Genomic DNA, 25,875 nt, shown 5'->3' on the forward strand with positions numbered 1-25,875 from the left:
CCTCTATAACGCCGTATGCCCTATGTAGTTGACGCAAGAAAGTGGCCTCAAAGCCAAGTTGCTCCTCCAAGCTGTTTCCAACTTCTCCCTTTTATCCGCTCTCCCAGCATATATGTGTGCTTTGTGTAGTCCCCCCGTGTTTGTAGAATCGAAATCGAAGTAGAGGTCCAAGTCGTATTCGTCCGGTAACCGATCGCATCGCGTCGCATGACCCCAGCTTTCTAAAAGAAGAGCTTAAGGACCTCGAAGAGCAGACCGCCGACTAGTATGAAAGCAAGAACAACTGTGGGAATACTAGTCAGTACATGTCGTCACAAGATCTAAGAAAGTAGACCACGGGGCGAAAAGAACGTACTGATCCAGAACCTGCTAATGGGGCTCTTCTGAGGCGCCCTCTTCTTGACCACGGGCTCCGTTGACTCGGGCTTGCCCATCTTCTTCTCCTGCGCCTTGGCGAAACGCATGTTTGCCTGGCGCTGTTGTGGTGTTTGCGCCTGTAGGATTGGTGACCATGGTTAGCTACGTATTCCGTCTGTTGTGTGTATGCGACAAAGGGAGGGAAAGCCGCTCCATTGCGCCGCGAAGGGGGTGGTGTCGTACCATTATGATGTGTGTTTGTGTACGTGGAACGAGGTAGATGGCTGTAAATCGCGCGGTCCAGGAAGGGTTTCGGGAAAAAGGAAGCGAGCGTCTAGTGTCTGGTAAGAGGGGAGAAGAGAAGCGGAAATGAGGGTTCAAGTTGTATGGTGAACGTGTTCCCTTTGGAAAGTGCATCGCGTGGGTCTGTGCGGCGGCGCTAGGGTACCGGCATTAGCTGAATACGCGGAGATAGTGGACGGAGGTTTATACCGTTTTCTGTCTGGAGGCACTTTTGTCGTATCTGCGCTTCTTTGCACGTGGAGAGCTCTACCACCGTCGGCGCAATAATCTGTGTCGCATATTCGCAAACAACCCAACGTTATACTTTTCGTTCTTCGACACCTCCCCTCCCGCAATACCTGGCGACCACGCAGCGGCGACCGAACGAGCTCAGAAGCGGGACAAAAGTTGGCAGCTTTACGACACCATGAACCACATCAGAGCAACACGGTCGATATGGAGTAGAAGCGCGATACCCAAGCGCATAGGCCAGAAATCCCGAAGAACATACGCAGCCGAAGCACCAGCACCGCATCCCCCCAGCTCGCCGCCAAACCCAAACTCAGCACCGCCGCCAAAAGAGCCATCGCGGGTAGTACGTCATACCCCAACAACCACCCTCCCTCTATCCTCTTTACTAACAAAATCCCCCACAGGGCGCATACTACGGCACCTTCGGCTCGCCCCTCCTAAAATGCTTCCTCGGCGCCCTCTTCACATACCAACTCACCTACTACCTGTGGTACAAACTCGAAGCCATCGAAGAGACACACGACACAAAAGCCGAGATACGCGATTTGCAGGAGGAGCTGCGGCAGGCGATTGAGAAACAGCGGTGGATGGCGCAGCAGAAGTGGGGGCAGGCTACGGAGGCGATGGAGAGGGAGAGGGAGGAGTTTGGACAGGCGGTCGATGCGGTTGTGGAGGAGGTTAGGGAGGGGGCTGATGAGGTGGGGAAGGGGACGAGGGCTGTGGGCAGGGTGGCCAGGGGGGGTTGGTGGCCTTGGTGAGGGTTGAGGATGTTGGTTCATGGATGCTGGTGTGGTGGGTCAGAGGGTTCGAGGCTTCATGGAAGGCATTTGTATAATATGACGATATGTATATCAGATGGATGGATGATACCCCTCAGAAATACTGCATTCCTACATTCAATTGGTTGTCGCTGGTCGATCTGCCTCTCTGCTCATGACTATGTGCTACGCTATCTTCGCCGTAATATCGCATCAGTCTGATATTCGCGCCAACTTTCTTTCAAGTCTCAAATCCATCAAACTCTCGTCTTTCAGATCCTTAGATTGGCCAGTCTATCGCATCTCTCATGCTCGGCGTCGAGGGCGTGTAGTCGACGGACGCCATCTTTGCGCTGACTCTACATGGGCAGTGCAAGCCTCATTGCCCAGAAGTCATTTCCATCGATCCACCAAATGGCCATGCTGTCGGGTTCTTTTATAAGATTGACATGAATGCAGCATCACTAGCACTCTGTGGTGACTCGTCATAGTCATCGCATCGATTCGTGGACCTTGGCACTGCAATATCTCTTCACAAAGGCATACTCAACCGAAGAACTCGCCAGAGACGAGCGACTCCCACGGTTTACCGGTATCCCAGACGCTCTTCATGAGCGTACTGATCTTGGGCACCTAATACGGAGTAAGCAAGTCAGTCTTTACTTTCTGATAACAGAAGCTTACATGGTTTAGTCCGAAGCCCTCCACACTCCTCAGTCGCTCGATGATCTTCTCCCTCTGTCCGTCATCTTGCGCATCGCAGCCAGCAGCAAACATGGGAAAGATCAAACATGCCTCTGCTGTGCTTCCTCTCCGGATCTTGTACAGTAGGCCCACAATCTCTCGCACGGCTTGCTGAACTTCGTGGTCCATGGCGGGTTTTCCGAAAACGCGACGATACAAGTGGATTAGACCCGCCCAGTGGAATAATTCGTTGGTCGCGTAGATCTCGGTTGCATCCCATGCACCTTCAGACTCAGAGGAAGTACTCGAGCGGTGGTTGCATCCTTTCCTGATGTTGCGGCCCAGTAAGCCTTCTTCCAGTGCGTGACGAAGCTCAACGGCTTCCTCTACAATCTCGGGGCTAGGAGTCCAGCCCTCCCTCACATTGCCTTCTTCGTCGATGCGCTGCGGTTCACAGCGCTTCGCTAGTTCAGAAACGCGAGCCAAAGATCCTACACATCTTGTTGTAAAGCCCATTAGACAATCAATCTCAAAATCTTCGTCCGCGGAAGCGTTTTCGCTAGACCAGTAGAAAGAGCCAAGAGGTGTGTCGTTCTTGTTCCCACTCAGCGAGCCGAGGACGTCGAGGTATGCGAACCAGCGCGAAAGGAAATAGGCGACACGATCATGCCGCCCCATGCCCTTTGGTCCGCCACGCTGGATGATCATCTGGCGTGCCATGGTCAGATGGCTTTGCCAGGATACGGGGACCTCGAATGTTCCAGAAGATATAACCTCCAAACTCGCCATCATTATCACTGCTGCTAAAGTACTGTCGGATACAGTGTTGGGGTCATCGTTGAGCGCTTCACGTAACTTGGGGAACACGTCTTGCACCCAGACGGCGATGCGATTTGAGGGCTCGGGGTGATTGAGCATGCGTGCTCGGTGTGCCGCGCTATATGCGAGAAGAAGGTTCATTATGTTCTCGTCTTGTACAGCCACTGCCACTGTTAACAATGATCCATGCAGATTAACGTTTACCTACTCTCTGGTAAAATCTCACGAAACGGATTCCGCTCGCAGTCATGGTTGACAAGAACCCGCGCTGTGTGATTGATGAAGTGATGGAAGTACAAGAGATTCATCTGGTTCTCTACGAGCAGTGACGGCAGTGGTTCTAAAGACTTCGAAATCCTGATCGGAACTGGTTTTGCATAATAACCCCCGCTTTCGAAGGCCATGTCTTTGCCGTGGGGGTCAGCGCTACCATACGGTGTATCATCATTAAACCCCATGGTGTTGCTTTGTGGGCTGAAGATGGCAATAGCAGAGAAGTCGTCATTCCTCGGAGTATCGATATCAGGGAGACCCAAGTCGTATCCGTAGGTGGTGAAAGCAGAATCGGCAATTGGATATTGTCGGCCACGTCCGACCTCGTCACCGGCCGGCCGTGATCTCTTTCTTGGGAGATCGTTTATGAGAGACTGGACAGACACACGACGGAGATCCGGCGGTGATTGTGCTGAATTTTGCGGTGTTGATGACGTTTGCATAATGTTTCCTTCAGAGCCAATTGACATCGGTGTTAGTGGCATAGCCGAGTATGGACTGTATGGCGTTGGTGAGAGTGTGTTTGGCGAATTTGTGTCTGGGAATGTTGGTGTGTTCGAGTCCGTAGAGAAGCCATACTGCTGACGTTTGGCCATCGAATCCATTGAACCCGGCAGTGGCGGCGGCATCGTAGGATTGGCATATGTGAACCCAGCGTTACGGGAGTTGGGAGCACCGGAATCATACGTGACATGCGACCGAGCGCCAACAGTACTCTGATACTGTGTATGGTTGTAGGGAACGGACGTGAACGTTTGGTTTTGAAGGTAGATGTCCGCACCCGACGCTTCAGTACGGATGGCATCATGCGGCTTTTGCATCAAAGCTGGATCAATGGGATGCGTAGATCTAGGTGGGGATGTTCTTGATGTTGATCGTGCATGTTGTGATTGCACGGGGTGTTCGGGGGCAGACGAGAAAACGTTCTCTTCAAATGGGAAGGAGGACTGGTACGGACTGCCAGACGCTGCACTCGAAGCATCAGAGGCCGTACTTGCCTTATCTTTCTTTGAACGGCCTCCCCAGTTGAGTCTTATGCTGTAGTCGCATGTTTCCCCTTGGCGCTCGCAGTTGGTACAGCTTGGCTTTTCTTCTCCACTGCGAGATGCTATTAGTACTGTCTGATGAGACCACGATTGAACTGCTTTACCATTTGACCTTTCGAGCTTTACACGGCCTGTGTTTGGTGAGTAAGAATGAACAGACTCCATTGATCTAGGATAATACCAGCAGCCATTTCGCGATCTTCTTTTAGGTTCTACCCCGGGTTTCTTTGGTCGAGGCATGGCGCTTTAGATTGACAGGGAAAGCAAAGATAGTGCGAATGATGACTGAAGCTGATGCTCGCGCGGCTGGTGAACGCCACGCTAAGACTATGCCATACGGGGCCGACTCGGCAGGCTGGGGTAGCCTTTGGGCGACGAGCAGCAGTGCACCGGGGTGCCGGGTACTAAGGTGCTGGGTTGGTTGCACTGCATGCGTTCACCTAGCGCGCTCTAACGAGCGACAGGACGGTTGCCGCGATGAGGGTCTGTATACGATCGCTTATATAAGGTTGCAAGGTCCGACAGCAGCCCTGGAGCTGTTCCGTCCGAAGTAGGGATTTAGTCGGAGAAGGAGCGATAAGGACCCCCGCACTTTGCAGCGCCTCCAATCATGACCCTGGAATCCGATGCTTCACGCGCTAAGTGGGCCAGACACAAGTTCGGCAAGATCGACACCGGATCAACTTTTGTGACCCTGATGCTAGTCTTGTGGGCTTCGCGCTTGAACTTGGGGTCTTTTCACGAGTAACTCTGGTTATGTACAGATGTATATCAGCAATCACTATCCTGTTGAGGTCTGATTTTGATCATACTAGGCTTTGAAGGCCTTTATACGGCAATCTCTTGCCTACACGTATATCAGCCCTTCCCCATGCTACTAGCAGCCATAGGAACATATGGTCGTTACTGCTAGCGCTCGTTACTGGAGACTGCTCTCAGAGTAGATGCTTCTGACATTGCCCGAATGGTAGAATCAGAATCCGTGGAGCTAGTATGCGAGTCAATTGATATGACCGACGGACTGGCGGACGTGCTAGGTCGCTCTTCTTCACTCAGCTCGCTCCTGTCTATCATCTCTTCGTCATCACTCTCTTGACCCGCGTTTGTAGATTCAGCTTCTAGAGCAGCCATACGATTCACAAACTCCTTTTGTAATTCCTTGAGCCATGCAGTGAGAACCTCCCCCTCTAACACACCAGTGTGTGCTTGAACGAGATGCTCCTTGAGATTGAGGACGAGCTTGCGTCGCTTCTCCTTGAGCACAGTTTCGGATGCTTTTTTCTTTCGCAGCATATGACGCTCGACCTGTTGTGCAACCAAGGTAGCATGCTCCACAACCCCGGGTGGGAAAGGCACCACACGCGCAAGCGTTAGGCCATAGTGGATCTCTTGGACGACTCCCTGGGCGGTCTTGTAGAGCATCGTCATGCTGTGCGCGTCTTCCATCTAAGAATGTGAGTGGTTTGATGTGGGAAGAATGGAAACGCCCTCACCTCAACTGCCAGGTGTAGGTTCTGAACTCCAGCGCGGTCACTCATGATAGTCGCAAGATCTTTGAAGTGGGTTGCAAACCAAACAAGAGCCTTGTGATACGTTAGAAGGCGGCAGCAATGGGGTATATTCACATACGCGACTCGAAACGAAGGCTTCCGCGATAGCTAACGCAATGGCTAGACCATCTCTAGTACTGGTGCCTCGACCTAGCTCATCGATTAGGACTCTACTTTCTGTCAGCAATGATATGGTACCCACTCATGGATCGATATCCTACAAGCTACGTCGATCAACATTGCGTAGGATGAACGCAATCTCTTTCATTTCCGCGGCAAAGGTAGAAACATTAGTTTCAATGTTGTCATCCATGCCCAGTCTAGCGAACAGCTGATGCAGAATAGGAAATGAGGCATAGTTAGCAGGAACGCTGCAAGCAGTTAGTACACAGAGACTCAGAGTTTGTAATCCAATCAAACGCACTAGCAGCCGATCTGAGCCATGATTGTCATCAAAGCCACGGATCGGATATAAGTGCTCTTGCCACTCATGTTGCAACCAGTGATGATCTGGAACCGCGTCTGTTGTGTAGCATAGACATCGTTGGGGACAAATTTGCTCTTCATGATCTTCTCCTTGATTGGGTGTCTTCCGGCCTCGATTGCAAGCGTATCGGTGAGCTGGGGCTGAGCTGTGGAGATGTCAGCATGGCTTACGTTGAGCGCCATAGAACGGATGCTACCCACTGTAGTTATTCACTGTGACCAGATGAGCGAAGGCCGCAATCTACTCTCGGTCAGCCTCATCAACATGACAGACAGTCGAAGCATAGTCACCATGTCTAGCATCGCGACTGCTTCACAGATCTTGAACATGATAGACACATGACTGCGGACCTCATCGATGAGAGCTTCGACCGCTTCATCGCCTGGTGATAGTTAGTGAGCAGGCGCATTGTTATTTCAAGTTTGACCATACTCATGAGGATGACTTCTTGGTGCGACATGGCGATCTGATGGTGGTCAGCAAAGCCTGAATCACTGCATGTAGCCACATGCCTTCTGATTACGCTTCATTAATTCTAAAGTCTGGCATTCGATGTTGTTCTTGCGGCGAATGACGTTGGTGAATATCGGCGGTAGTGCTTTGCCTTCCAGCTCGGTTGTTGCGATCTTCATGTAGAACTGGCGTGCCGTATCATATTTGAGGTCTAGCCGAATATCGTACTCCTCTTCACGAAGTTAGTGAGCGGACTTACTGAAAACGAAGATCTGTATCTCACGACTGAGCTCTGTCGAATGCTGGTACGCATCTTCAGTAGCCTCTTTGTAAGTCGTACGCGCGACATCAAGCAGCCCATTCACCCCAGATTTCACGGCGTAAGTGCGCTGGTTCCTGAGTTCCAAAGGCTGCCTTGCATATGTGGTGTCTTCGTTGATGACACGGTCGATAAGTTCCTGGACAGGTGCGACGTTCCCTGGGGCACATATCTCGCGGATGTTGTTCAACATGACAGATGCACTTCCAGTTAGGGCTTCGAAGACCGGGCTTACGGAATTGACGAATTGCTTGAGCATAATAACGTGATTAATGGATTGTTCCGTTGTCTGCAGAGTGGTCTTGCTTGGAGTGACAATCAGCGCAGTCAGTATGCGGTCGGCATCGAGGAAGTTCTTCAGCGCTGCCCGGGTTGCGAAGAACAGCTCTTCCTTTTTGGTCATATCGTCGACTGCAGCATACCGTGTGTTGAGTACCTCTGGCTCCGTGAGTGGCTGTAAGACATTACTCCGAAGAAGGCGCGCTCCCATGGGCGTCAATGTCTCGTTGAGAAGACCAAACAGGCAATCTCTTGACTTCGGATCGCGGAGATTCTGCACCAGTTCAAGCGAGTAAATGGTAGACACATCGATCATCATCGATCCTTCAGATGGCTCGTATCTCATGCGAAGAGAGTGAGCGGAGAAGACCATACCTAAGCCCAGATCAATGTACTTGAGTGCCTGTGAATTGGGTTATGAACAGCACTCAAAAGTCAAACAAAGGACTCACTGCTGCGATGCAGCACACCGCATAGTAGTTGCCAGTGACGGAAATCTTGATTGCTTCGATGTCCTCTCTGAACGCTAAGGACTGAATGTACTCGTATCCGGTCGACTCAGCCCAATAGCGGCGATCAAGCAGGGTCAGCTTACTTCCAATGTCTTCGAGGTTTTCTTCAACGATCGAGAAGAGCTTTGATCTAGGGCTCGCCGCAGTAGACACGATCAGAATCTCGGATGGACCGTAGACCTTTAGTTTGTGAACTGTTCGAACGAAGGTTTGACTATCGCAGATTTGACAGAGTACTGCTTCTGCAGTGTCGAGATTCACGAAAGCCAAGCCAACAGTTGGTGAGATACCACGAGACTCGGCAATGGCACAGACAACGTTCTGAGCCTCGACCCTAGCGATAGTAGAGGCCCCAGTCCTCGGTCGCGCAGTTGAGGGTCTGCCTGTGTTCCTGCGAGTGCCTGGTCGGGACGTAGTAGTCGTGTTGTAGTCACCGTATCCGTAGTACCCATACGATGTAGATCCGGAGTTGCTCTGCGAGGTTGAAGGCCTGGATCGTTGGAACATGATGGTTAGCGCTGCGGGATTAGCTGTTGAGCAATTGGGGATGTCACCAACTCCAGCTCTGGAGCGGGTTGGAGGCTCGTGAGCGAATGACGAGATGGAAGGAAGAAGACGCGTCGAGGGAACAGCTTAGCGCGCCGCCCCACTATTTCCAGGCTGCTAGCGCGTCTGTTATCGATAACACCCAGAAATTATTTTCCCTTCTTACGGTAGCAGCGGGGCCTTCGCAAGTAAGAAACAGCTCTGCCACGCTGGTAACTAACTCGAAAATTGTACTGCAGGATATCTGAACTATGGCGACCCAGTATCCGCCGCCTTCAAAGCGCCAGAAGCGCGCGCAAGCCGAATTTGCGCGCGAGCAACAAGACATCGACACTACTATACCTGATGGCACTGTACGGGTGCGCTTCGTCGACCAAGCCACTGGCGAAAGTGGGAGTATCCCAGTACTCACTGTACCGTTATCTCAAGCATCCACCAAGAACCTCGAACTCTTGCTCAACAACCTCAAAGACCAAGCCGACGATCAGATACCGTACCGCTTCTTCCCAGACGGCGCAACCGAAGCGCTTGCCGACAAGGACGACCTATACAATGCCTTGGTCAAGCCTGGCAAAGCGTCGGCAGAAAACGAGATTGTGCTCCAGTATGCGCCGCAGGCAGTCTTCCGCGTCAAGGCAGTCTCGCGTTGCTCAGCCGCGGTTTCGGGTCACGGAGACAACATTCTGTCGGTAAACTTTTCGCCAGTCAGCTCCAGCAGGATGGCAAGTGGTAGCGGAGACAAGACAGTGAGGATATGGGACTGCGACACAGGAACACCAGTGCATACTATGAAGGGGCACTCAAGATGGGTCCTTGCAGTCAGCTACTCACCTGATGGCTCTCTACTTGCTTCCGGTGGCTACGACAACGAAGTGCGGATATGGGACCCGAGCACTGGGAAACAGATTGGGAGTGCTCTCAAAGGTCACACCAGTTTCATCACGTCACTCTCTTGGGAGCCCTACCATCTGCAAGAGCCTGGCCGGCCTCGAGTTGCGTCGTCATCAAAGGACGGTACAGTAAGAGTCTGGGATGCGGTTGGCGGCAGAATCGACTACGCCTTGTCCGGTCACAAGAGCAATGTGACGTGCGTGAAGTGGGGTGGTACTGGACGGATATATACCGCCTCTCATGACAAGTCCATAAAGGTCTGGGACGCGGCGACAGGTACACTCGTGAACACGCTATCTGGCCATGCGCATTGGGTCAACCATCTCGCACTTTCTACCGACTTTGTCCTGCGCACCTCGTATCACGACCACACGCGGAAGGTACCGTCTAGCCCGGAGGAGAAGCTCGCAAAAGCCAAAGCGCGCTTTGAGAAGGCCGCTACCATCAACGGCGAAGTAGTAGAACGCTTAGCGACTGCTTCGGAAGATTGCACCATCATCCTATGGACGCCTTTGACCAGTACGAAGCCAGTCACCAGAATGACAGGCCATCAAAAGCAGATCAACCAGGTCACTTTCTCCCCAGACGGTGCCCTCCTGGCGTCTGCAGCATGGGACAACCACGTCAAACTGTGGTCGGCACGAGATGGAAAGTTCCTCAACACATTGAGAGCGCACGTTGGGCCGGTATACATGACCTGCTTCTCCGCCGATAGCAGACTGTTGGCGAGTTGCAGCAAAGACACGACTCTGAAGGTGTGGGACATGAGGACTGGTAAACTAAAGGAGGACCTGCCAGGGCACAAGGACCAGGTATTTGCGCTGGATTGGAGTCCGGATGGTGAAAGGGTAGGAAGTGGTGGCGCCGACAAGCAAGTGCGGATATGGAGCAATTGATCGAGACGTGGTCACAGTAGCATAGTAGAAGTTAAAATGATACCCTTGGTGCGAGTATGCCACTTGTATCTCCTTGGTGGTCTGCCGTGGTTACACTGACGACTTGAAGTGCGTTGGCTAGGGACTAAGCGTAAGCTTGGACGTCTAGAAGCCTTGGAAATAGGAATCTGCACACATTTGAAGCATGCTAGAAGCTGCAAGTGAGGCTTGAACGGAGGCTAAGGTAGAGTCGTGCGGTAAACCGCCAGGATCGCCCGGCTCTCGGCACCCCCGCAAAATAATGTGGCCGATTGCGGCGGTGGTGGCTGGTGGCAGTGGCCTGACGAACGCGTAAGTGCGGGCAGCTGTGACGTCACTGCCAGAAAGCACCACCGGCAGACCATCACCTGGGCATGCACGGGCATCATGCGGGGCCAGTCTTCATCCCGGATCCTCGGCGCTGCAAGTGCAAGCGCTTCAAGGCCAGCGCGCCAAGGTGGATCATGCAAGACGGGCTTTTCCCATGTCCCTTGCTTGTACCTACGTCAATTGCGATCAGAGCAGAACATTCCCTGTCTTAGCGCTTTTCCTGTTTCCACTGCCAATGCGACAGGTTTCGCAAGCTTTCCCACGACTCACGATCTCACACGACTAATGAATTCACGACTGTACACTACCCCCAACCACTAATTGGCCGGGTCCGCCACTCGCTGCTCATCGAATCACCTTTACCACTACCGACACAACCCAGTCCGCGCTGCTTCATCATGTCCGGTGTCGAGGACGTAGAGGCCCGGCGTAAGAACTACCGGCGGCCACACAACGCCCATAACCCGATACCTACGGTCCAGAAATACAGGGAGGAGAAGCAAAGGAGACAAGACGAGTACGGTCATCCAGATGGCAGTAACGAACCGAGCACACGCGACCGGCTAGGGGACGCCGTCAACGTCTTCAGACATGGAAGAGACGTCGAGTTGGACAACGACGGCAATGGGCCATACCCAGTCAGGAACAAGAACATCGAGCAGGACGAGCCACTTGCAGACGACCACGCCGGAAAGAACACACCCGAACAGAAGGACCAGAATCTGGCCAAAGACCAAGGCGACGAAGATGGACTCGAGGATACGACAGAGGACGGCTTAACATCCTCAGATCCCAAGCAGGCCCGGAAGGATATGAAGAAATTCAAAGCCGACGGTGCAGATCGCGAAGTCACAGATCCCATCACCCATCTACCCATCAAGATTCACGACTATACCGACCGAGAGCTGAAGAGCACCGCAAAGAACCCGAGCGCTGCAGGGTCCGATCCACGTACAATGACCGGTAAAGACGCCATCAACAAGAGCGACGAACATCTCGAGAACGAAGGACAGGAATCGCAAGACGCGCATACGGGTATGCAAGTTTTGTTTCCACCTCCGTCGTTTGACAGGACACGAGGCGAGATTACAACCGTGTACATGCAGGCTGTGACCGTTGGCGTGGGAGCAGCTGCGGTTAGCTTGATGCTGGTCAACACATTATTCTGGCCGACACGCCATGCGACCGGCTGGGGGAGACAGGCATGGAAGGCCGCTGAACTCAGCGTCATGGCACTCGTCTCGACAGCAATCATACTCTTCATGCGACAGTGGTCAGAAAACAAAATCAAGAATGTCTGGGATGTCGAGGTTTGGCAGGCGGAGCGACAAAAGGGCCAGAGATTGGCCAAGACCCAAACTGCGGAAAGCACACAGTGGCTCAATTCGTTGATGGCTTCAATATGGCCGTTGATCAACCCGGATCTATTTACTAGCATTTCAGACACGCTTGAGGTACGTAATCGACAGCAATTTAAGTACAAACACTAACTTTTGTAGGATGTCATGCAAGCCTCTCTTCCGAGTATGGTTCGCATGGTGGCTGTCGAAGATCTTGGCCAGGGTAGTGAGGCCCTCCGCATCCTCGGCGTTCGATGGCTTCCAACAGGCGGGGCTGCCAGATCAGTAGGCTCCGATGGAAACCTAAAGTCTCCGGATGAGGAAAAAGGTGACCGGACTGTCGAAACAAGTGATGACGATGGTGACGGCCAAGACGACGAACAACAAGACGACATGCAAGCAGAAGACGGAGACTTCGTCAACGTTGAACTTGCATTCGCATACAGGCCATCCACGGGCAAGGGTATCAAGTCGCGCGCCAAACATGCCCACATACTGTTGGCGTTCTACATGCCAGGTAACTTCAAGATACGTAAGTCTGACCTTCTCATTAAGCTCTCAGCTGCTCACGTGTTTTAGCTGTCTGGGTCGACCTCGCGGGCATAGTTGGTGTTATGCGCTTCCGTCTGCAGCTGTGCCCTGATCCTCCGTTCTTCTCAATTTGCACCATGTCCTTCATGGGGCAACCCAAGGTCACTCTCTCGTGTGTGCCGCTTATAAAGAAGGGCCCGAACCTCATGGATGTACCTTTGATCTCCAGCTTCGTGCAGTCATCCATGGATGCAGCTTTGGCTGAGTATGTCGCGCCTAAATCTTTGACTCTAGACCTCAAGGACATGATGATGGGCGACGACTTCAAAAAGGATACCCTTGCACAGGGAGTTATCATGGTGCGCATCAAGTACGCGTTTGACTTCAAACATGGCGATACCAAGATCGGTCCTTTTGGAGGCTCTGCAGATCCCTACGTGAGCGTGGGATGGGCCAAATTCGGAAAGCCGCTGTGGTCAACACGTGTTCTTCAGGATAACATGAATCCGCACTGGGATGAGCACTGCTTCGTCTGCGTCACCTTTGACCAGTTGAATGTAGACGAGAAACTGAGGCTACAGTTGTGGGATTCTGACCGTTCAACTGCTGATGACGACCTGGGACGTATCGAAGTCGACCTCAAAGAGTTGATGAAGAGCGACGAGACCAATGGCAAGATGCACGATCGCGAGGACGGTTTCAGAGCCCTCAAACGCGGGGACGAGATGCCAGGAAAGCTGAGCTGGAGCCTGGGTTACTTCTCCAAAACCCGAATAACTGATGACCAGCTTGCGATGCAAGATGAGGACCAGGATGTCAAGAACATAGACCAGCTGAAGAAGAAGATGTACAAGGAGGCAGAGAACAAACTTCGAGAAGCAAGTGAGGACCATCGCGATGAAGTGGAACAGCAAAAGTCCGAGGAGTTCAAAGCTCGGCAAGACCAGCTCATTATCGCGTCTCCGCCCTCCGAAGACTACCCTTCGGGTATACTCAGTATCCAGATCCACCAAATCACCGGCTTGGAACTGGAAACGTTGAACAAGCAGAAAGACTCTGCAAACGCGGAGGCAACTGACGAAGAGGAAGAAGGCGACGGCTTACCCTCTTCATACTGTACCATTATCCTCAACCACAAGAAGATCTTCAAGACACGTACCAAGCCAAAGAATTCGAAACCGTTCTTCAACGCTGGCTGCGAGCGCTTTATCCGAGATGTTCGCAATACTGAAGTACACGTTGCCGTTCGGGATGCTCGCGTACACGAAGACGACGCCTTGCTTGGGATCGTCTACCTGCCTCTAGAAAGGGTCTTCCAAAAGCGCAGTCAGATCAATCACATGTTCCCACTCGCTGGAGGAGTTGGATATGGTCGGGTCAGAATCTCCATGGTCTTCCGAAGCGTGCAAGTCGAATTACCACGAAGTATGCTTGGTTGGGATTACGGGACCGTGGACATCAACCCCCGCATAAAGGCCATTGACGTTCCAGAACATCTGCAGCCTCTTCGACTCAAGGTTCGTACTCCACTAGAACGTGCAAAATTACATTCGCGGGGACGAAATGGCAAAGTTCACTCGGAGGATGGCTCGACTATCTGGACTACGACGAAGGACAAGTGCATTCGCTTACCTGTGCGGGCCCGCTACTGTGCGCCATTGGTATTCGAATTTCGACAAGATGCCACATTCCGAGACCACACCCCGGGTTTTGGTATCCTTTGGCTTAAAGATGTTCCCGACAACGAGGAACAGACAGTACGCATCCCCATCTGGAGTGGCGACTTGAAGCGCGCAGAAAACAATGTGCTTGAAACATATGGTGAGAAGGTTGGCGAGATCGAAGTAACATTGACGTTTTGGTCCGGCCTGTCAGGGTACCACGAAAAGCTCGCAAAGGGCGACAAGCACATCTCCAACGTCATGGAAGTTCTCGAAGTTACCAATGACCATGAGTGGACCGACTGGGATGATTCGGAAGGCTCCGACAAGCCCGGTATCAACGACAACAAAGAGACTGACAACGACAGCTCGTCCTCCGACAGCTCCGATTCTGAGGACGACGGTGAGGATCCTGAAAAGAAGAAATTTGTTCCAGACTTCCTTCAAGATGGCGGTAAAAGGATCGACTCGAAATTGAGTACAGACGGTACCAGCGGCCCTATCAGCAAAATGAAGGACTACAGGGAGAGTGCACACGCTCTACATCGCAAACATAGGGGCATGATGCAATGGAAAGGACCGAGGACTTTGGCATGGATGAAGCATGTCGGTGATCGTGGAAAGAAGAAGGTTGGACACATGTTCCATCATCATGAGAGGGATGGAGCGGGTGTTGAGACGGAGGCTTGAGCGAAGTTATCACATAGCGTGCGCGTCTGGAGTTGACTCATGGGTTTTCTGTATACTAGCGGTATCCGTATGCTATGCATGGCTAGGTTGATTCGCTGGCAATCCAATCTTGAATCTCCGCAAAGTCCCTCGCCCATACAACTCCCCACTCATCAGCCTCTTTGTAGTTGCTCAAATGCGGACATGATACCCCCAGCCTCGTCAACGATTCTGCGAGTTTCTTCTGTGAACTCCCCACGCGCTCGTCTCGGATGCAAATCCCCAGGTCGGCTGCGAGCAAGCATTCGATGTCTGTCCAACTATCGCCTACGTACACAATTTGGCCTTTGAGTTGGGTGTGCTTCATCCTCTCCAGCTTATCGCCGCTCGACATGATGATACCTGCGTCATCATGTATAGTCGAGATGATTCTACCGGTGGATGGCTCTCCAGCCTCAACGTTATCCAGTTCATTCGCCATGACGGAAGAGGTAGGCACATCAACGATATCTGCTGCACCCAGGCAAGACTGGATGAATGTGCGAGACCAGTTGACACTGAGAAGCATGAAACCATCCTTCTTGCGGTCGTGCTGGATATGTCTGAAGAAACTCTCGAACCCAGTTCGCAGTTCTACAGCACGTGAATGTACAGCTTGTTTTGCGCCGGCGTCGATCGTATCTCTTGTCAAGCCAGCGAAAATACCGGAAGAAGATACGCGATCAAGACTGCGTTGTTCCACAGCTCTCATTTGGGCGAGGAGGTGTTTCTCTGCCGAGACTGTGCTGGGTAGTGTACCATTAGGAGCGAGTTGGGCCAGGGTAGCCGTGTAGTCGTCCATGTATGCCTTCGATACACTGTTCCAGTGGTCATGGGTAGGGAAGTTTGGTTTTGTGGCGGCGGATATGTTGACGAGGGCATCTAGTGTATCTTTCTTGGTGATGGTGCCATCCCAGTCGAGGATCCAGTAAATTGGGGAAGACTTGTTGAGTGGTGGTTTGGTAGACATGGTGGTGTATCGTGCGAAGCTGGATGGACTCGTATTTCGTAATGGTTGGAATGTAGCAAATAGGGCTAGTGTGCGACTGACCATATGTGAAGACATATGGCGCAATCTTTGTATTCGCAAGGCTGACTTTCGTGTTGGCTATCGTTGCCGTACAGCAATCTAGGCTTTAGCTATGACGCCAGTCTCGCCTTGGGCAGTCAGTCCCCACTGCTGCACCCAGCACCTGCGACGAGTGCGCGATGCATACATGAGTGAAGTCAGAACCCTTAGGCGGTCGGCGCAGACACGTACGAACTGTCAAGGCTATTGCACTACGAAAGAAACAGAGGCTATCGCAGCCGATGTCGTGATGGTGGTGTCGGAGCTTGCCATGCTGTGATTGCTCGAACAGGCGGGAAAATGGCGCAACGCGTCGAGACACGAAGACGAACAGGTAACTTTTACCGGCAACACGCGCCATGCCTATCATCATCGCCAAACCTCATCACCAAACACAGCCCCTCGCAGTTTGCGCATTCCCGCGACTCCTTCGCATGCGTGTTCGCAGCAATCCAGCGCGCCATGCCCGTCCCGCCGTCACGAGCCAATGGCAGCGGCGCTATATGCATAACCCGCAGTCAGCCGAGGGCGCTCGTTGGTCGCGTTCCTCTAAAGGCATCTTGAGGCGATAACACCAGTTGCTCTTACGAAGACTGTCTCCTAAGTACAGTTGGAGGCGATCCACGGCACAACCCTCAACCAAGGAACAAAATAAGAAGCCCGCCGCCGCTGCCTCCGTCTCTTGCATCCTCAACTCACGCCCCAGCGCAGCAACCATCCCCTTCCCCACTACCCCACGTTAGCATCACCACCGTCCACCATCATGGCTCCTGGCGCAATTCAGAACGACACGGCTGCGGCAAATGGCAACAGCACCACGCTGAAGCCCACCGCCCGCTCCTTCCACCCCACAGGCACCCCAGATCCCTCCAAGTACCACTCGGCGTCGTCGCAAGATGCCATCAAGACAGAGGCCGACTTCGCTGCGCACAACTACCACCCACTCCCCATTGGTATGCAACCATGGAGTTACGGCTGGAATGCATGACTAACCCAGGCTAGTCTTTTCAAGAGCAAGTGGTTGCAGCGTCTGGGACCCCGAGGGCAAGCACTACCTCGACTTCCTCTCCGCCTACAGCGCCGTCAACCAGGGTCACTGCCACCCCGAGCTTGTCAAGGCCCTCACTGAGCAAGCCTCGCGGTTAACTCTGAGCAGTCGCGCTTTCTACAACGATGTGTTCCCGCGCTTTGCAGAGTATGCCACCAAGCTGTTCGGCTTCGACATGATCCTTCCCATGAACACTGGCGCCGAGGCGGTTGAGACGGCCGTCAAGGTCGCGCGTAAATGGGGATACAAAGTCAAGGGTATCCCGCAGAACGAGGCGCTGGTCTTCTCAGTAGAGGAGAACTTCCACGGACGGACAGTATGCATGTCTGCCCCATCTTTCCAAACTGGCTAACATGTTGGTAGTTTGCCGCCATTACCATGTCCACTGACCCCGAATCTCGCGACAACTACGGCCCGTACCTCCCTGGTATTGGAAGCGCGTGCCCCGCCACTGGCAAACCACTCCGTTACAACAATGTCGACGATGTGCGGGAAGCCTTCGAGAAGCATGGAAAGAACCTAGCTGCTTTCCTGGTCGAGCCCATTCAGGGTGAGGCAGGTATCGTGGTGCCAGATGACAGCTACCTGCGGGAAGTGAGGGCACTCTGCGATAAGCACAACGTCCTGCTCATCTGCGACGAGATCCAAACGGGTATTGCGCGGACAGGCAAGATGCTCTGCCATGAGTGGAGTGGCATCAAGCCTGATTTGGTCCTGCTGGGCAAGGCCATCTCAGGTGGCATGTACCCTGTCTCGTGCGTTCTCGGCTCCAAAGAAGTCATGCTTACCATTGAACCTGGTACTCATGGTTCGACGTACGGCGGCAATCCTCTCGGCTCTGCCGTCGCGATCCGGGCTCTTGAGCTCATCGAAGAGGAGAACATGGTTGAGCGCGCTGAGACACTAGGCAACAAGTTCCGAGAAGGCCTCAAGAATATCAACAGCCCCATGATCAAGATCATTCGTGGAAAGGGCCTCTTGAACGCAATTGTCATCGACGAAAGCAAGACAAACGGACACAGCGCGTGGGATCTCTGCATGCTCTGCAAAGAGAAGGGATTACTGGTAGGAAGAGCCCTCAAGATTATGCATGTGAAAGAGGTTGATGGTGCTGACTCTGATGGACAGGCGAAACCCACACACCAAAACATTATTCGCCTTGCGCCGCCGCTTGTTATCACGGAGCAGGAGATTGAATCGGCTCTGTCGATTCTCAAGGAGGCTATGGAAGAGCTGCCAAACCTCAAGGGCGAGAAGGAGAAGGAAGTGCTCACTTCCGCGGTTGGACTGGAGAAGAACGTCCACATAGGAGTGGATAACTAGGAACATTGTCAGTTCCTTGCGATACCCCGTACGACTGACTTGAAGCTATGACTGTTGTAGACTTGTAAATAGGTCATCCTTCGCTGCCCCGCCATCGTATGTATGGCTATGAGGACGAGGCCCGGCGTTCAGAAGGTTCTGAAGCATCCGGCGCACCGCACCTCTCAATAACAATGGCACAATCTTGCCGTTCATCGGTCGCTTTTTCGCTTTTGAATTGGCTACGTATCTCCCAATGTGACCATCGTGACTGTTGATTGTACAACCCCTCTTCAACAGTATCGACCCTCGTGTTCGTGGTTAGTGCTGATTGCGGCGTGCGACGCCTTGCTGTCGAGTGAGGCACAAGAATAACCTTCCCCAGGGTGTGGCAGTGAGACTTCGATTGTATGCGCGAGGCATGACGCTTGCAACGAAGAACTGTTGCGATATTGCTGGCGCTTTGCTCGATGTGAAGCGATGTTCCTCCCTAGTCTGTCCCAAGATTGATACGCGACGTGATCGATAGCCATGATACAGCTTACATATTTGTGTGCTTACACATGTTCGGACCTTAATAACTCCCGACGTTGCTTACGGGCCGTTTCCAGCAAGAGGAGGTTTCCACATCGGACGCGACACTTCGGGCTTCATGACTACGTCGGAGATGTTTGGCCAATGGACGCACACGTGCGTAGCCCGAAGTGCACGTAATCCGATATGCATGCTCAGTGCAGTCAGACATCGTGCGCTGCATGCACTCTGACAGTCGCAAGATAGGTCTCATCTAGATGCGTTGTGGGTTACACACATCATATTGCTATATGGCGGATGCATGCTGCCAATCTGGAAGTCGCTTAGTTGTCGATCCGGTAGGTGGGCATCCGACAAGATGGGTAGTCAACAACAACGGGCCAACCTTTACACATGCCCGAATGCCGCTTCTCAACCAATACTGTAGTTACGGCCGCAGTGCGCCCAGCTGAAGGGAAACTTTGTCTGTGCAAACAGGTGACGGGCGCGACTAATCCACAGGTCGGCATGTCGGGTCTGGGCCAAAGCTTTTTGCCATCGTTTCATGCAGCGATGGCCCCACTGTTGCCCGATCATGGCTGCGTGTCCACACGCTCTTTACGACATCGAATCCGCGGAAGTTAATTTCTAAGCAGCTGTCAAGGAACTGTCAAAGCCGAGACACGGTTGTTGCGCGTGGATGATGGACGCCTGTTGCTGATGGCGCACTCGCGTCGCCAACATGCAGCATCGTGGAGCAGCTGAAGAGTAACATCAAGCCTTTCGGGTCATCGGGGCGAATTATGTACCGAGGGACTCGAACATTCCTGATGCTAACAGCCCCCGGATTATACATGCATCGGTTCGCGGAAGCCGTTCATTGGCGAAATTTTATCTCCGGTAAAGACCACGCGCTAAATGTTGAGCGGGTGCATGCACTGATTTCATGACTGCTCCGAGGCCATATAGACTAGTCGTTGCCTGCCACTCGCAAACATGTCGCCGCGTGAGTCCTGGCGTTAGTCGTTCTTTTCACCAACATCTAATATCCTCCCCAGCCCTGCGACTTCACGGTGACGTTCGACATCGGCTGCCAAACTTTGTTTCGGCCCTACACAACGATCACCGCGACCCTTCTTCGGCGTTCGGCATCCAGCCGCTGAACCACCGCCATGGCGAAGTCGCCATCAACGTCATCGTTGGATGAGAACGAGAAAGAGAAGGACTTTGGACTCGTGGATCCGCAGGCCGCAGCAGAGAATCCGACGGAGTACGAGCCAATACGTACCGAGCCAACGGAGAAGGATGTGGAAAAAACTGGAGATGGACACAGTGCAAGAGGCAGACTAGCGCGATTGCAGTCCAGTACAAGCGCATACTCGGAAGCCAGCGACAGTGAATCTAATGCGACAAGATCGATACGAAAAAGGAAGCCATTCTACAAACGCCTGAATTTCTTGAAGAACAATCCACCGCCGATCCCAAAGGAGCGCGATGTATGCCCCGAATACACAGCAGGCTTCTTCAGCCGACTCTCATGGCAATGGATGCAACCCTTGATGAGAGTGGGCTACAAGCGGCCGTTGGAGAAGAACGACATCTGGAAGGTCAATCCTGACAGGAGTGCAGAGGTTTTGGCAACAAGGCTGGAAGAGGCTTTCAAGAGGCGGAGAGCAGAAGGCAAGGAGAGACCCCTGCTGGGTGCCATGTTCGACACATTCAAGTGGGAGTTCATCATCGGAGGCACATGTCAGCTGTCAGCATCCGTCATCCAAGCGGTCGCACCGTTCGTCTTACGTTATCTCATCAATTTTGCTGTTCGCGCTTACGTTGCGCAACGAACTGGAGCCCCGGCGCCAGACATTGGTGAGGGTATCGGCCTGGTTATTGGAATCACCGCGATGCAGTTCTTGCAGAGTTTGGCTACTAACCACTTCATGTACCGCGGTATGATGATTGGTGGAGAGGCCAGAGGTGTATTGATTGCTCTCATCTTCAACAAGGCGATGAAGCTTTCAGGGAGAGCCAAAGCAGGTGGCGAGGCTGTTCTTGAAGCACCACCACCTGATATCAAGCCAGGAAGCGAAGCTCAAGTAAAATGGTACAAGAAGATGCTGAAGAAGAAAGAGAAGAAACAATCGCCAAAGACTGCGGCAGGTGTGGCAGGTGACGGTGAAGGCTGGGGCAACGGACGAATTGTCAATCTGATGTCCACGGATACCTATCGTATCGACCAAGCCAGTGGTTTCTTCCACATGATCTGGACTGCTCCCGTTGGTATTCTGATTACAACTGCGCTGCTTCTTGTCAACTTGACATACAGTGCTCTTCCCGGTCTTGGTCTCATTCTTATCGCTATGCCCCTACTTGGTCGCGCCGTCAAGACGCTGTTCCGTCGCAGAGTTGCCATCAACAAAATTACCGACCAGCGTGTGAGCTTAACCCAGGAGATTCTGCAAGGTGTTCGCTTCGTCAAATACTTCGGCTGGGAGACCAGTTTCTTGGAGCGCATCCAGGCGATCAGAAAGAAGGAGATTCACGGTATCCAGATTTTGCTCACGATTCGAAACGCCGTTCTCTCCGTCGGAATGTCCATGCCCGTTTTCGCTTCGATGATTTCGTTCATCACCTATTCCCAGGTCAACAGCAATCTCGATCCCGCGCCGATTTTCTCCTCGCTCGCTTTGTTCAACTCCATGCGTATCCCACTCAACTTCTTGCCGCTCGTTATCGGTCAGGTCATCGACGCAAATGCTTCCGTTAAACGTATCCAAGAGTTCTTGCTAGCTGAAGAGGCTGAAGAGAGCGGAAAGTGGGATTACGACGCCAAGGATGCGGTCACACTGAAGGGCGCAAACTTCACCTGGGAGCGTCACCCCACTCAGGACGCAGAAGACGGTGCCGGTGGGCCACCAGGAAAGAAGCCAGAAACCAGAAAAGAGAAGAGGGAGAGCAAGGCAAACGCTAAGCTCGCAGCGAACGGTGGAGAGAGACCACTTTCCGATGCGACGGCTGTGGAAGAGGAGAAGCCCTTCGAGATCAAGGGACTGGACCTCAACATTGGACGAAACGAGCTTGTGGCTATCATCGGAGGTGTTGGGTCTGGAAAGAGTTCGTTGCTTGCGGCTCTCGCAGGAGACATGCGCAAGACTAGTGGTGAAGTTGTCTTTGGTGCTTCGCGTGCTTTCTGCCCGCAATACGCCTGGATCCAGAACGCTACGGTACGAGAGAACATCATCTTCGGCAAAGAGTTCAACAAGAAATGGTATGACCAAGTCGTGGATGCCTGCGCCCTCCGTCCTGACCTGGACATGTTACCGCACAACGACGCGACCGAGATTGGAGAGCGTGGTATCACCGTTTCTGGTGGTCAGAAGCAGCGCATGAACATTGCTCGAGCCATCTACTTCAACGCGGATATCATTCTCATGGACGACCCTTTGAGCGCTGTCGACGCCCACGTTGGTCGCCACATCATGGACAACGCCATCTGCGGTCTGCTCAAAGACAAGTGCCGGATTCTCGCTACCCATCAGCTCCACGTCCTCAGCCGCTGCGACAGGATTATCTGGGTGGACCAAGGAGAAGTCAAAGCCGTCGACACATTTGACAACCTCATGGCCCAGAACGCCGACTTCGTGCAAGTCATGAGCTCAACTGCCAAGGAAGAAGAGAAGGAAGAGCAAGACGAAGTCAACGAGGACGAAGTCGAAGCAGAAGTCAAGAGCACAAAGAAGCAGCGGAAGCAGAAGAAACAGGCCGCCCTCATGCAGACGGAAGAACGCGCAACCAAGAGCGTCAGCTGGGAAGTCTGGATCGAATACATCAAAGCCGGAGGCGGAATCTGGGTCGGTCCCCTCGTCTTCATCCTCCTCGTCCTCTCCCAAGGCGCCAACATCGTCACCTCTCTCTGGCTATCGTACTGGACCTCCGACAAATTCGGCTACTCCGAGGGCGCATACATTGGTGCATACGCAGCCTTTGGCTTCAGCCAAGCCCTCTTCATGTTCTTCTTCTCCTTCTCGGTCTCCATCTTCGGTACCCGAGCTGGTAAAGTCATGCTGCACCGCGCTATTACCCGTGTGCTGCGCGCGCCCATGTCCTTCTTCGATACTACGCCGCTGGGACGCATTACGAATCGTTTTAGCAAGGATATCGATGTCATGGACAACACCATTACGGATGCGATGCGCATGTACTTTTTGACGCTTGCTATGATCATTTCGTAAGTTACTCGGGATGTGTTGTTGAAGCGTTTGAGCTAACGTGTATAAACAGTGTTTTCATCCTCATCATCTCGTATTACTACTATTACGCCATCGCGTTGGGTCCGCTGTTCATCATGTTCATGTTCTCGGCGGCGTTCTACCGGTCTTCTGCACGCGAGGTCAAACGTCACGAAGCTGTTCTCCGTAGCACGGTGTTCTCGCGCTTCGGCGAGGCTGTCATGGGTACCCCGACTATTCGCGCCTACGGTCTCCAAAATCAGTTCTCGAAGTCGGTTCGCGATGCTGTCGACGATATGAACAGCGCCTACTACCTCACCTTTGCCAATCAACGCTGGCTGAGTGTCCGTCTGGACATTGTCGGTATTCTACTCGTCTTCACAACGGGTATCCTTGTCGTTACGAGCCGTTTCTCCGTCGATCCTAGCATTGCTGGTCTGGTCCTTTCGTACATTCTCACTATTGTGCAGATGATTCAGTTTACGGTTCGTCAACTTGCTGAGGTCGAAAACAACATGAACTCCACGGAGCGCATTCATCACTACGGAAGCCAACTCGAAGAAGAAGCGCCTCTGCACATGGGCGAGGTACGACCAACCTGGCCTGAGCATGGCGAGATCGTCTTCGACAATGTGGAGATGCGGTACCGCGATGGGCTACCTTTGGTGCTCAAGGGATTGAGCATGCATGTCCGCGCTGGTGAGCGCATTGGTGTCGTTGGTCGCACTGGAGCGGGTAAATCGTCCATCATGTCGGCGTTGTTCCGACTGCAAGAGCTGTCAGGTGGCTCGATTGTCATTGATGGTGTAGACATTGGCAAGATTGGTCTTCACGATCTACGCTCCAAGCTGGCCATTATCCCCCAGGACCCCACGCTCTTCAAGGGAACGATTCGATCCAACTTGGATCCTTTCCACGAACATTCTGACCTGGAGCTCTGGTCTGCCCTGCGACAAGCTGATCTTGTTTCGAATGACCAGACTATGGAAGATCACTCTGCACGCATACATCTCGACAGTGTGGTCGAGGAAGAGGGTCTCAATTTCTCTCTAGGCCAGAGGCAGTTGATGGCTTTGGCTCGCGCGCTCGTCCGCGGATCTCAGATTATCGTCTGTGACGAAGCTACCAGCTCGGTCGACTTTGAGACAGATGCGAAGATTCAACAAACGGTAAGCTTTGCGTCATCAAGCAGTGTTGTTGAATACATGAGCTAATATTTACCAACAGATTGTGGATGGCTTCAAGGGCAAGACGCTTCTGTGCATCGCCCATCGACTAAAGACCAGTAAGTGCATCGCTGCCTGCCGCGCGCCGACTTTGTACTGACATCCGGCAGTTATCAACTACGATAGGATTTGCGTCATGGACGCCGGGCTGATTGCAGAGCTCGACTCGCCGCTAAATCTGTACGACCAAGGCGGAATCTTCAAGGGCATGTGCGACAGATCCGGTATCAAGAGAGAAGAAATCGCTGGCGCAAACTAGAAGCTTGGGAACAGGAGTTTTGATTGGGCGCGGGCGGGTACACGGCCCAGAACGTAGGCTAGTGATGCGGCTGCTCTTGCTAAGGAAGCAAGCAAACGCGCAGACTGATGGTTGCGCATGGCATGGCATGGCGTTGGCGCGGCATTTCTGATCGGGCAGCATTAGAGACGGGTGCGATAAGCAAAAAGTAGTAATGCACAGGGCTGGCTGCTTTTCAGCTCAATACAAATAACCTTGTACACAAGGTGTTGGAGGCTTGCTCAAAAACTATCGGAGAGTCTATCGACGAGTCTATACAAACGCCAGGCTGGGTCCAGATGGCCATTACAAGCGCGGACGGTGGGCGACCATGTGACACGACTGGGCCGGTCTGGGGCGTTGGTACTATGGCGCGCATCGCGCATTTGACAGCATCATAGTTCCATAGGTCCCTAGGAACAGGAGCTGTGTAGGACAGGCGATGCTTGCCCGCAGTTTGCATTAGCGCGGTGTTGGCTGGGGCGGAACGCACGTGCGCGGGCTTCAGAACCCTTTTTTGCGGTACGCATCATTCGTGCGTTATCTAATCTCAGCCTGCCTCCCGTCTCCAGATCGTATGTTCGTCGCGTCGGCGTATAGGCGTATCTGCTTTCGTATGTGTTCCGGAGGAGTGCATAGATTTCGCCTCTGTGTTTGCTGCGCCGCTCGGGTGGGTGCTATAGCGGTTTCACACGCCGCTAGTTTATCAGGATAACAGTGGGCATTCGGGACGCCTACAGAGTAACAGCGCTGCTATATCGACGATTTGCGCGCTCGATCGAGAGGCACAGTCGCGACGTTTGCCTCTGCGGTAGGCCATGCGTTTCAATAGAACGGGCTCAACGACGCGCAAGGCCGGGGTCGCTCAAGCGCGGGCACAAAACAAGAAAAAAAAGGTCGCCTTCTCCAATGCTTCGCTGTTGAAGGTGGCACCGAGAACAGCAAGTCGCGCGTTGGTGCATGACAGACAAGCTGCGACCAAGGCTCTCGGCCAGGTGCTCCGCGTGCATCTGGCGGCTCAAAGATTGGATGCAGCGTATGTTTTATGCGCGCTTTAGCCCGAGGGGGCTTAGCGCATCAACAGCCAAGATGAGCCAAACTCCAGTCGCGCCGCACGGCTCTAGACCTGCGAGGCTGCTAACCCGTTGCGAGGTAACTCGACGACCTGCCAGGCACGCGGCAATCAATCTAGCGGGCCTTCAGCGGCGTCAAGGGGGGGTGT

General features: G+C 53.0%; 9 protein-coding genes across 9 annotated transcripts; 5 read left to right on the top strand and 4 right to left on the bottom strand.

The window, feature by feature from the left end:
• Nucleotides 1-221: 221 nt before the first annotated feature.
• On the bottom strand, nt 222-603 carry J4E78_004129 (uncharacterized protein; the record flags this gene model as incomplete). The annotated part of the gene is made up of 3 exons (XM_049364759.1): nt 222-283; nt 356-494; nt 601-603. 3 exons carry the CDS (start codon nt 601-603, stop codon nt 222-224), a joined length of 204 nt encoding a protein of 67 aa, XP_049223837.1.
• A 463-nt stretch (nt 604-1,066) lies between these two features.
• J4E78_004130 (uncharacterized protein) lies at nt 1,067-1,649 on the top strand (the record flags this gene model as incomplete). The annotated part of the gene is made up of 2 exons (XM_049364760.1): nt 1,067-1,234; nt 1,296-1,649. The coding sequence occupies 2 exons, from the start codon at nt 1,067-1,069 to the stop codon at nt 1,647-1,649; spliced, it is 522 nt and encodes a 173-aa protein (XP_049223838.1).
• Nucleotides 1,650-2,195: 546 nt separating this feature from the next.
• On the bottom strand, nt 2,196-6,968 carry J4E78_004131 (uncharacterized protein; the record flags this gene model as incomplete). The annotated part of the gene is made up of 12 exons (XM_049364761.1): nt 2,196-2,282; nt 2,334-3,316; nt 3,361-4,274; nt 4,504-4,523; nt 5,402-5,917; nt 5,965-6,054; nt 6,101-6,191; nt 6,243-6,392; nt 6,446-6,653; nt 6,709-6,748; nt 6,799-6,890; nt 6,941-6,968. 12 exons carry the CDS (start codon nt 6,966-6,968, stop codon nt 2,196-2,198), a joined length of 3,219 nt encoding a protein of 1,072 aa, XP_049223839.1.
• Nucleotides 6,969-6,999: 31 nt separating this feature from the next.
• Nucleotides 7,000-8,578, bottom strand: J4E78_004132 (uncharacterized protein; the record flags this gene model as incomplete). The annotated part of the gene is made up of 3 exons (XM_049364762.1): nt 7,000-7,172; nt 7,221-7,962; nt 8,012-8,578. 3 exons carry the CDS (start codon nt 8,576-8,578, stop codon nt 7,000-7,002), a joined length of 1,482 nt encoding a protein of 493 aa, XP_049223840.1.
• A 290-nt stretch (nt 8,579-8,868) lies between these two features.
• Nucleotides 8,869-10,404, top strand: J4E78_004133 (uncharacterized protein; the record flags this gene model as incomplete). Its single annotated transcript, XM_049364763.1, has 1 exon — nt 8,869-10,404. The coding sequence occupies one exon, from the start codon at nt 8,869-8,871 to the stop codon at nt 10,402-10,404; it is 1,536 nt and encodes a 511-aa protein (XP_049223841.1).
• Nucleotides 10,405-11,150: 746 nt separating this feature from the next.
• Nucleotides 11,151-14,974, top strand: J4E78_004134 (uncharacterized protein; the record flags this gene model as incomplete). The annotated part of the gene is made up of 3 exons (XM_049364764.1): nt 11,151-12,206; nt 12,252-12,624; nt 12,672-14,974. 3 exons carry the CDS (start codon nt 11,151-11,153, stop codon nt 14,972-14,974), a joined length of 3,732 nt encoding a protein of 1,243 aa, XP_049223842.1.
• Nucleotides 14,975-15,056: 82 nt separating this feature from the next.
• On the bottom strand, nt 15,057-15,962 carry J4E78_004135 (uncharacterized protein; the record flags this gene model as incomplete). The annotated part of the gene is made up of 1 exon (XM_049364765.1): nt 15,057-15,962. One exon carries the CDS (start codon nt 15,960-15,962, stop codon nt 15,057-15,059), a length of 906 nt encoding a protein of 301 aa, XP_049223843.1.
• Nucleotides 15,963-16,824: 862 nt separating this feature from the next.
• J4E78_004136 (uncharacterized protein) lies at nt 16,825-18,432 on the top strand (the record flags this gene model as incomplete). Its single annotated transcript, XM_049364766.1, has 3 exons — nt 16,825-17,014; nt 17,064-17,425; nt 17,473-18,432. The coding sequence occupies 3 exons, from the start codon at nt 16,825-16,827 to the stop codon at nt 18,430-18,432; spliced, it is 1,512 nt and encodes a 503-aa protein (XP_049223844.1).
• A 1,664-nt stretch (nt 18,433-20,096) lies between these two features.
• On the top strand, nt 20,097-24,635 carry J4E78_004137 (uncharacterized protein; the record flags this gene model as incomplete). Its single annotated transcript, XM_049364767.1, has 4 exons — nt 20,097-23,149; nt 23,203-24,319; nt 24,378-24,435; nt 24,487-24,635. The coding sequence occupies 4 exons, from the start codon at nt 20,097-20,099 to the stop codon at nt 24,633-24,635; spliced, it is 4,377 nt and encodes a 1,458-aa protein (XP_049223845.1).
• Between the last annotated feature and the right edge of the window lie 1,240 nt (nt 24,636-25,875).

This window comes from Alternaria triticimaculans, assembly GCF_023758025.1.
Source record: "Alternaria triticimaculans strain BMP 0046 chromosome Unknown scaffold_4, whole genome shotgun sequence".
Classification (NCBI taxonomy): domain Eukaryota; kingdom Fungi; phylum Ascomycota; class Dothideomycetes; order Pleosporales; family Pleosporaceae; genus Alternaria; species Alternaria triticimaculans.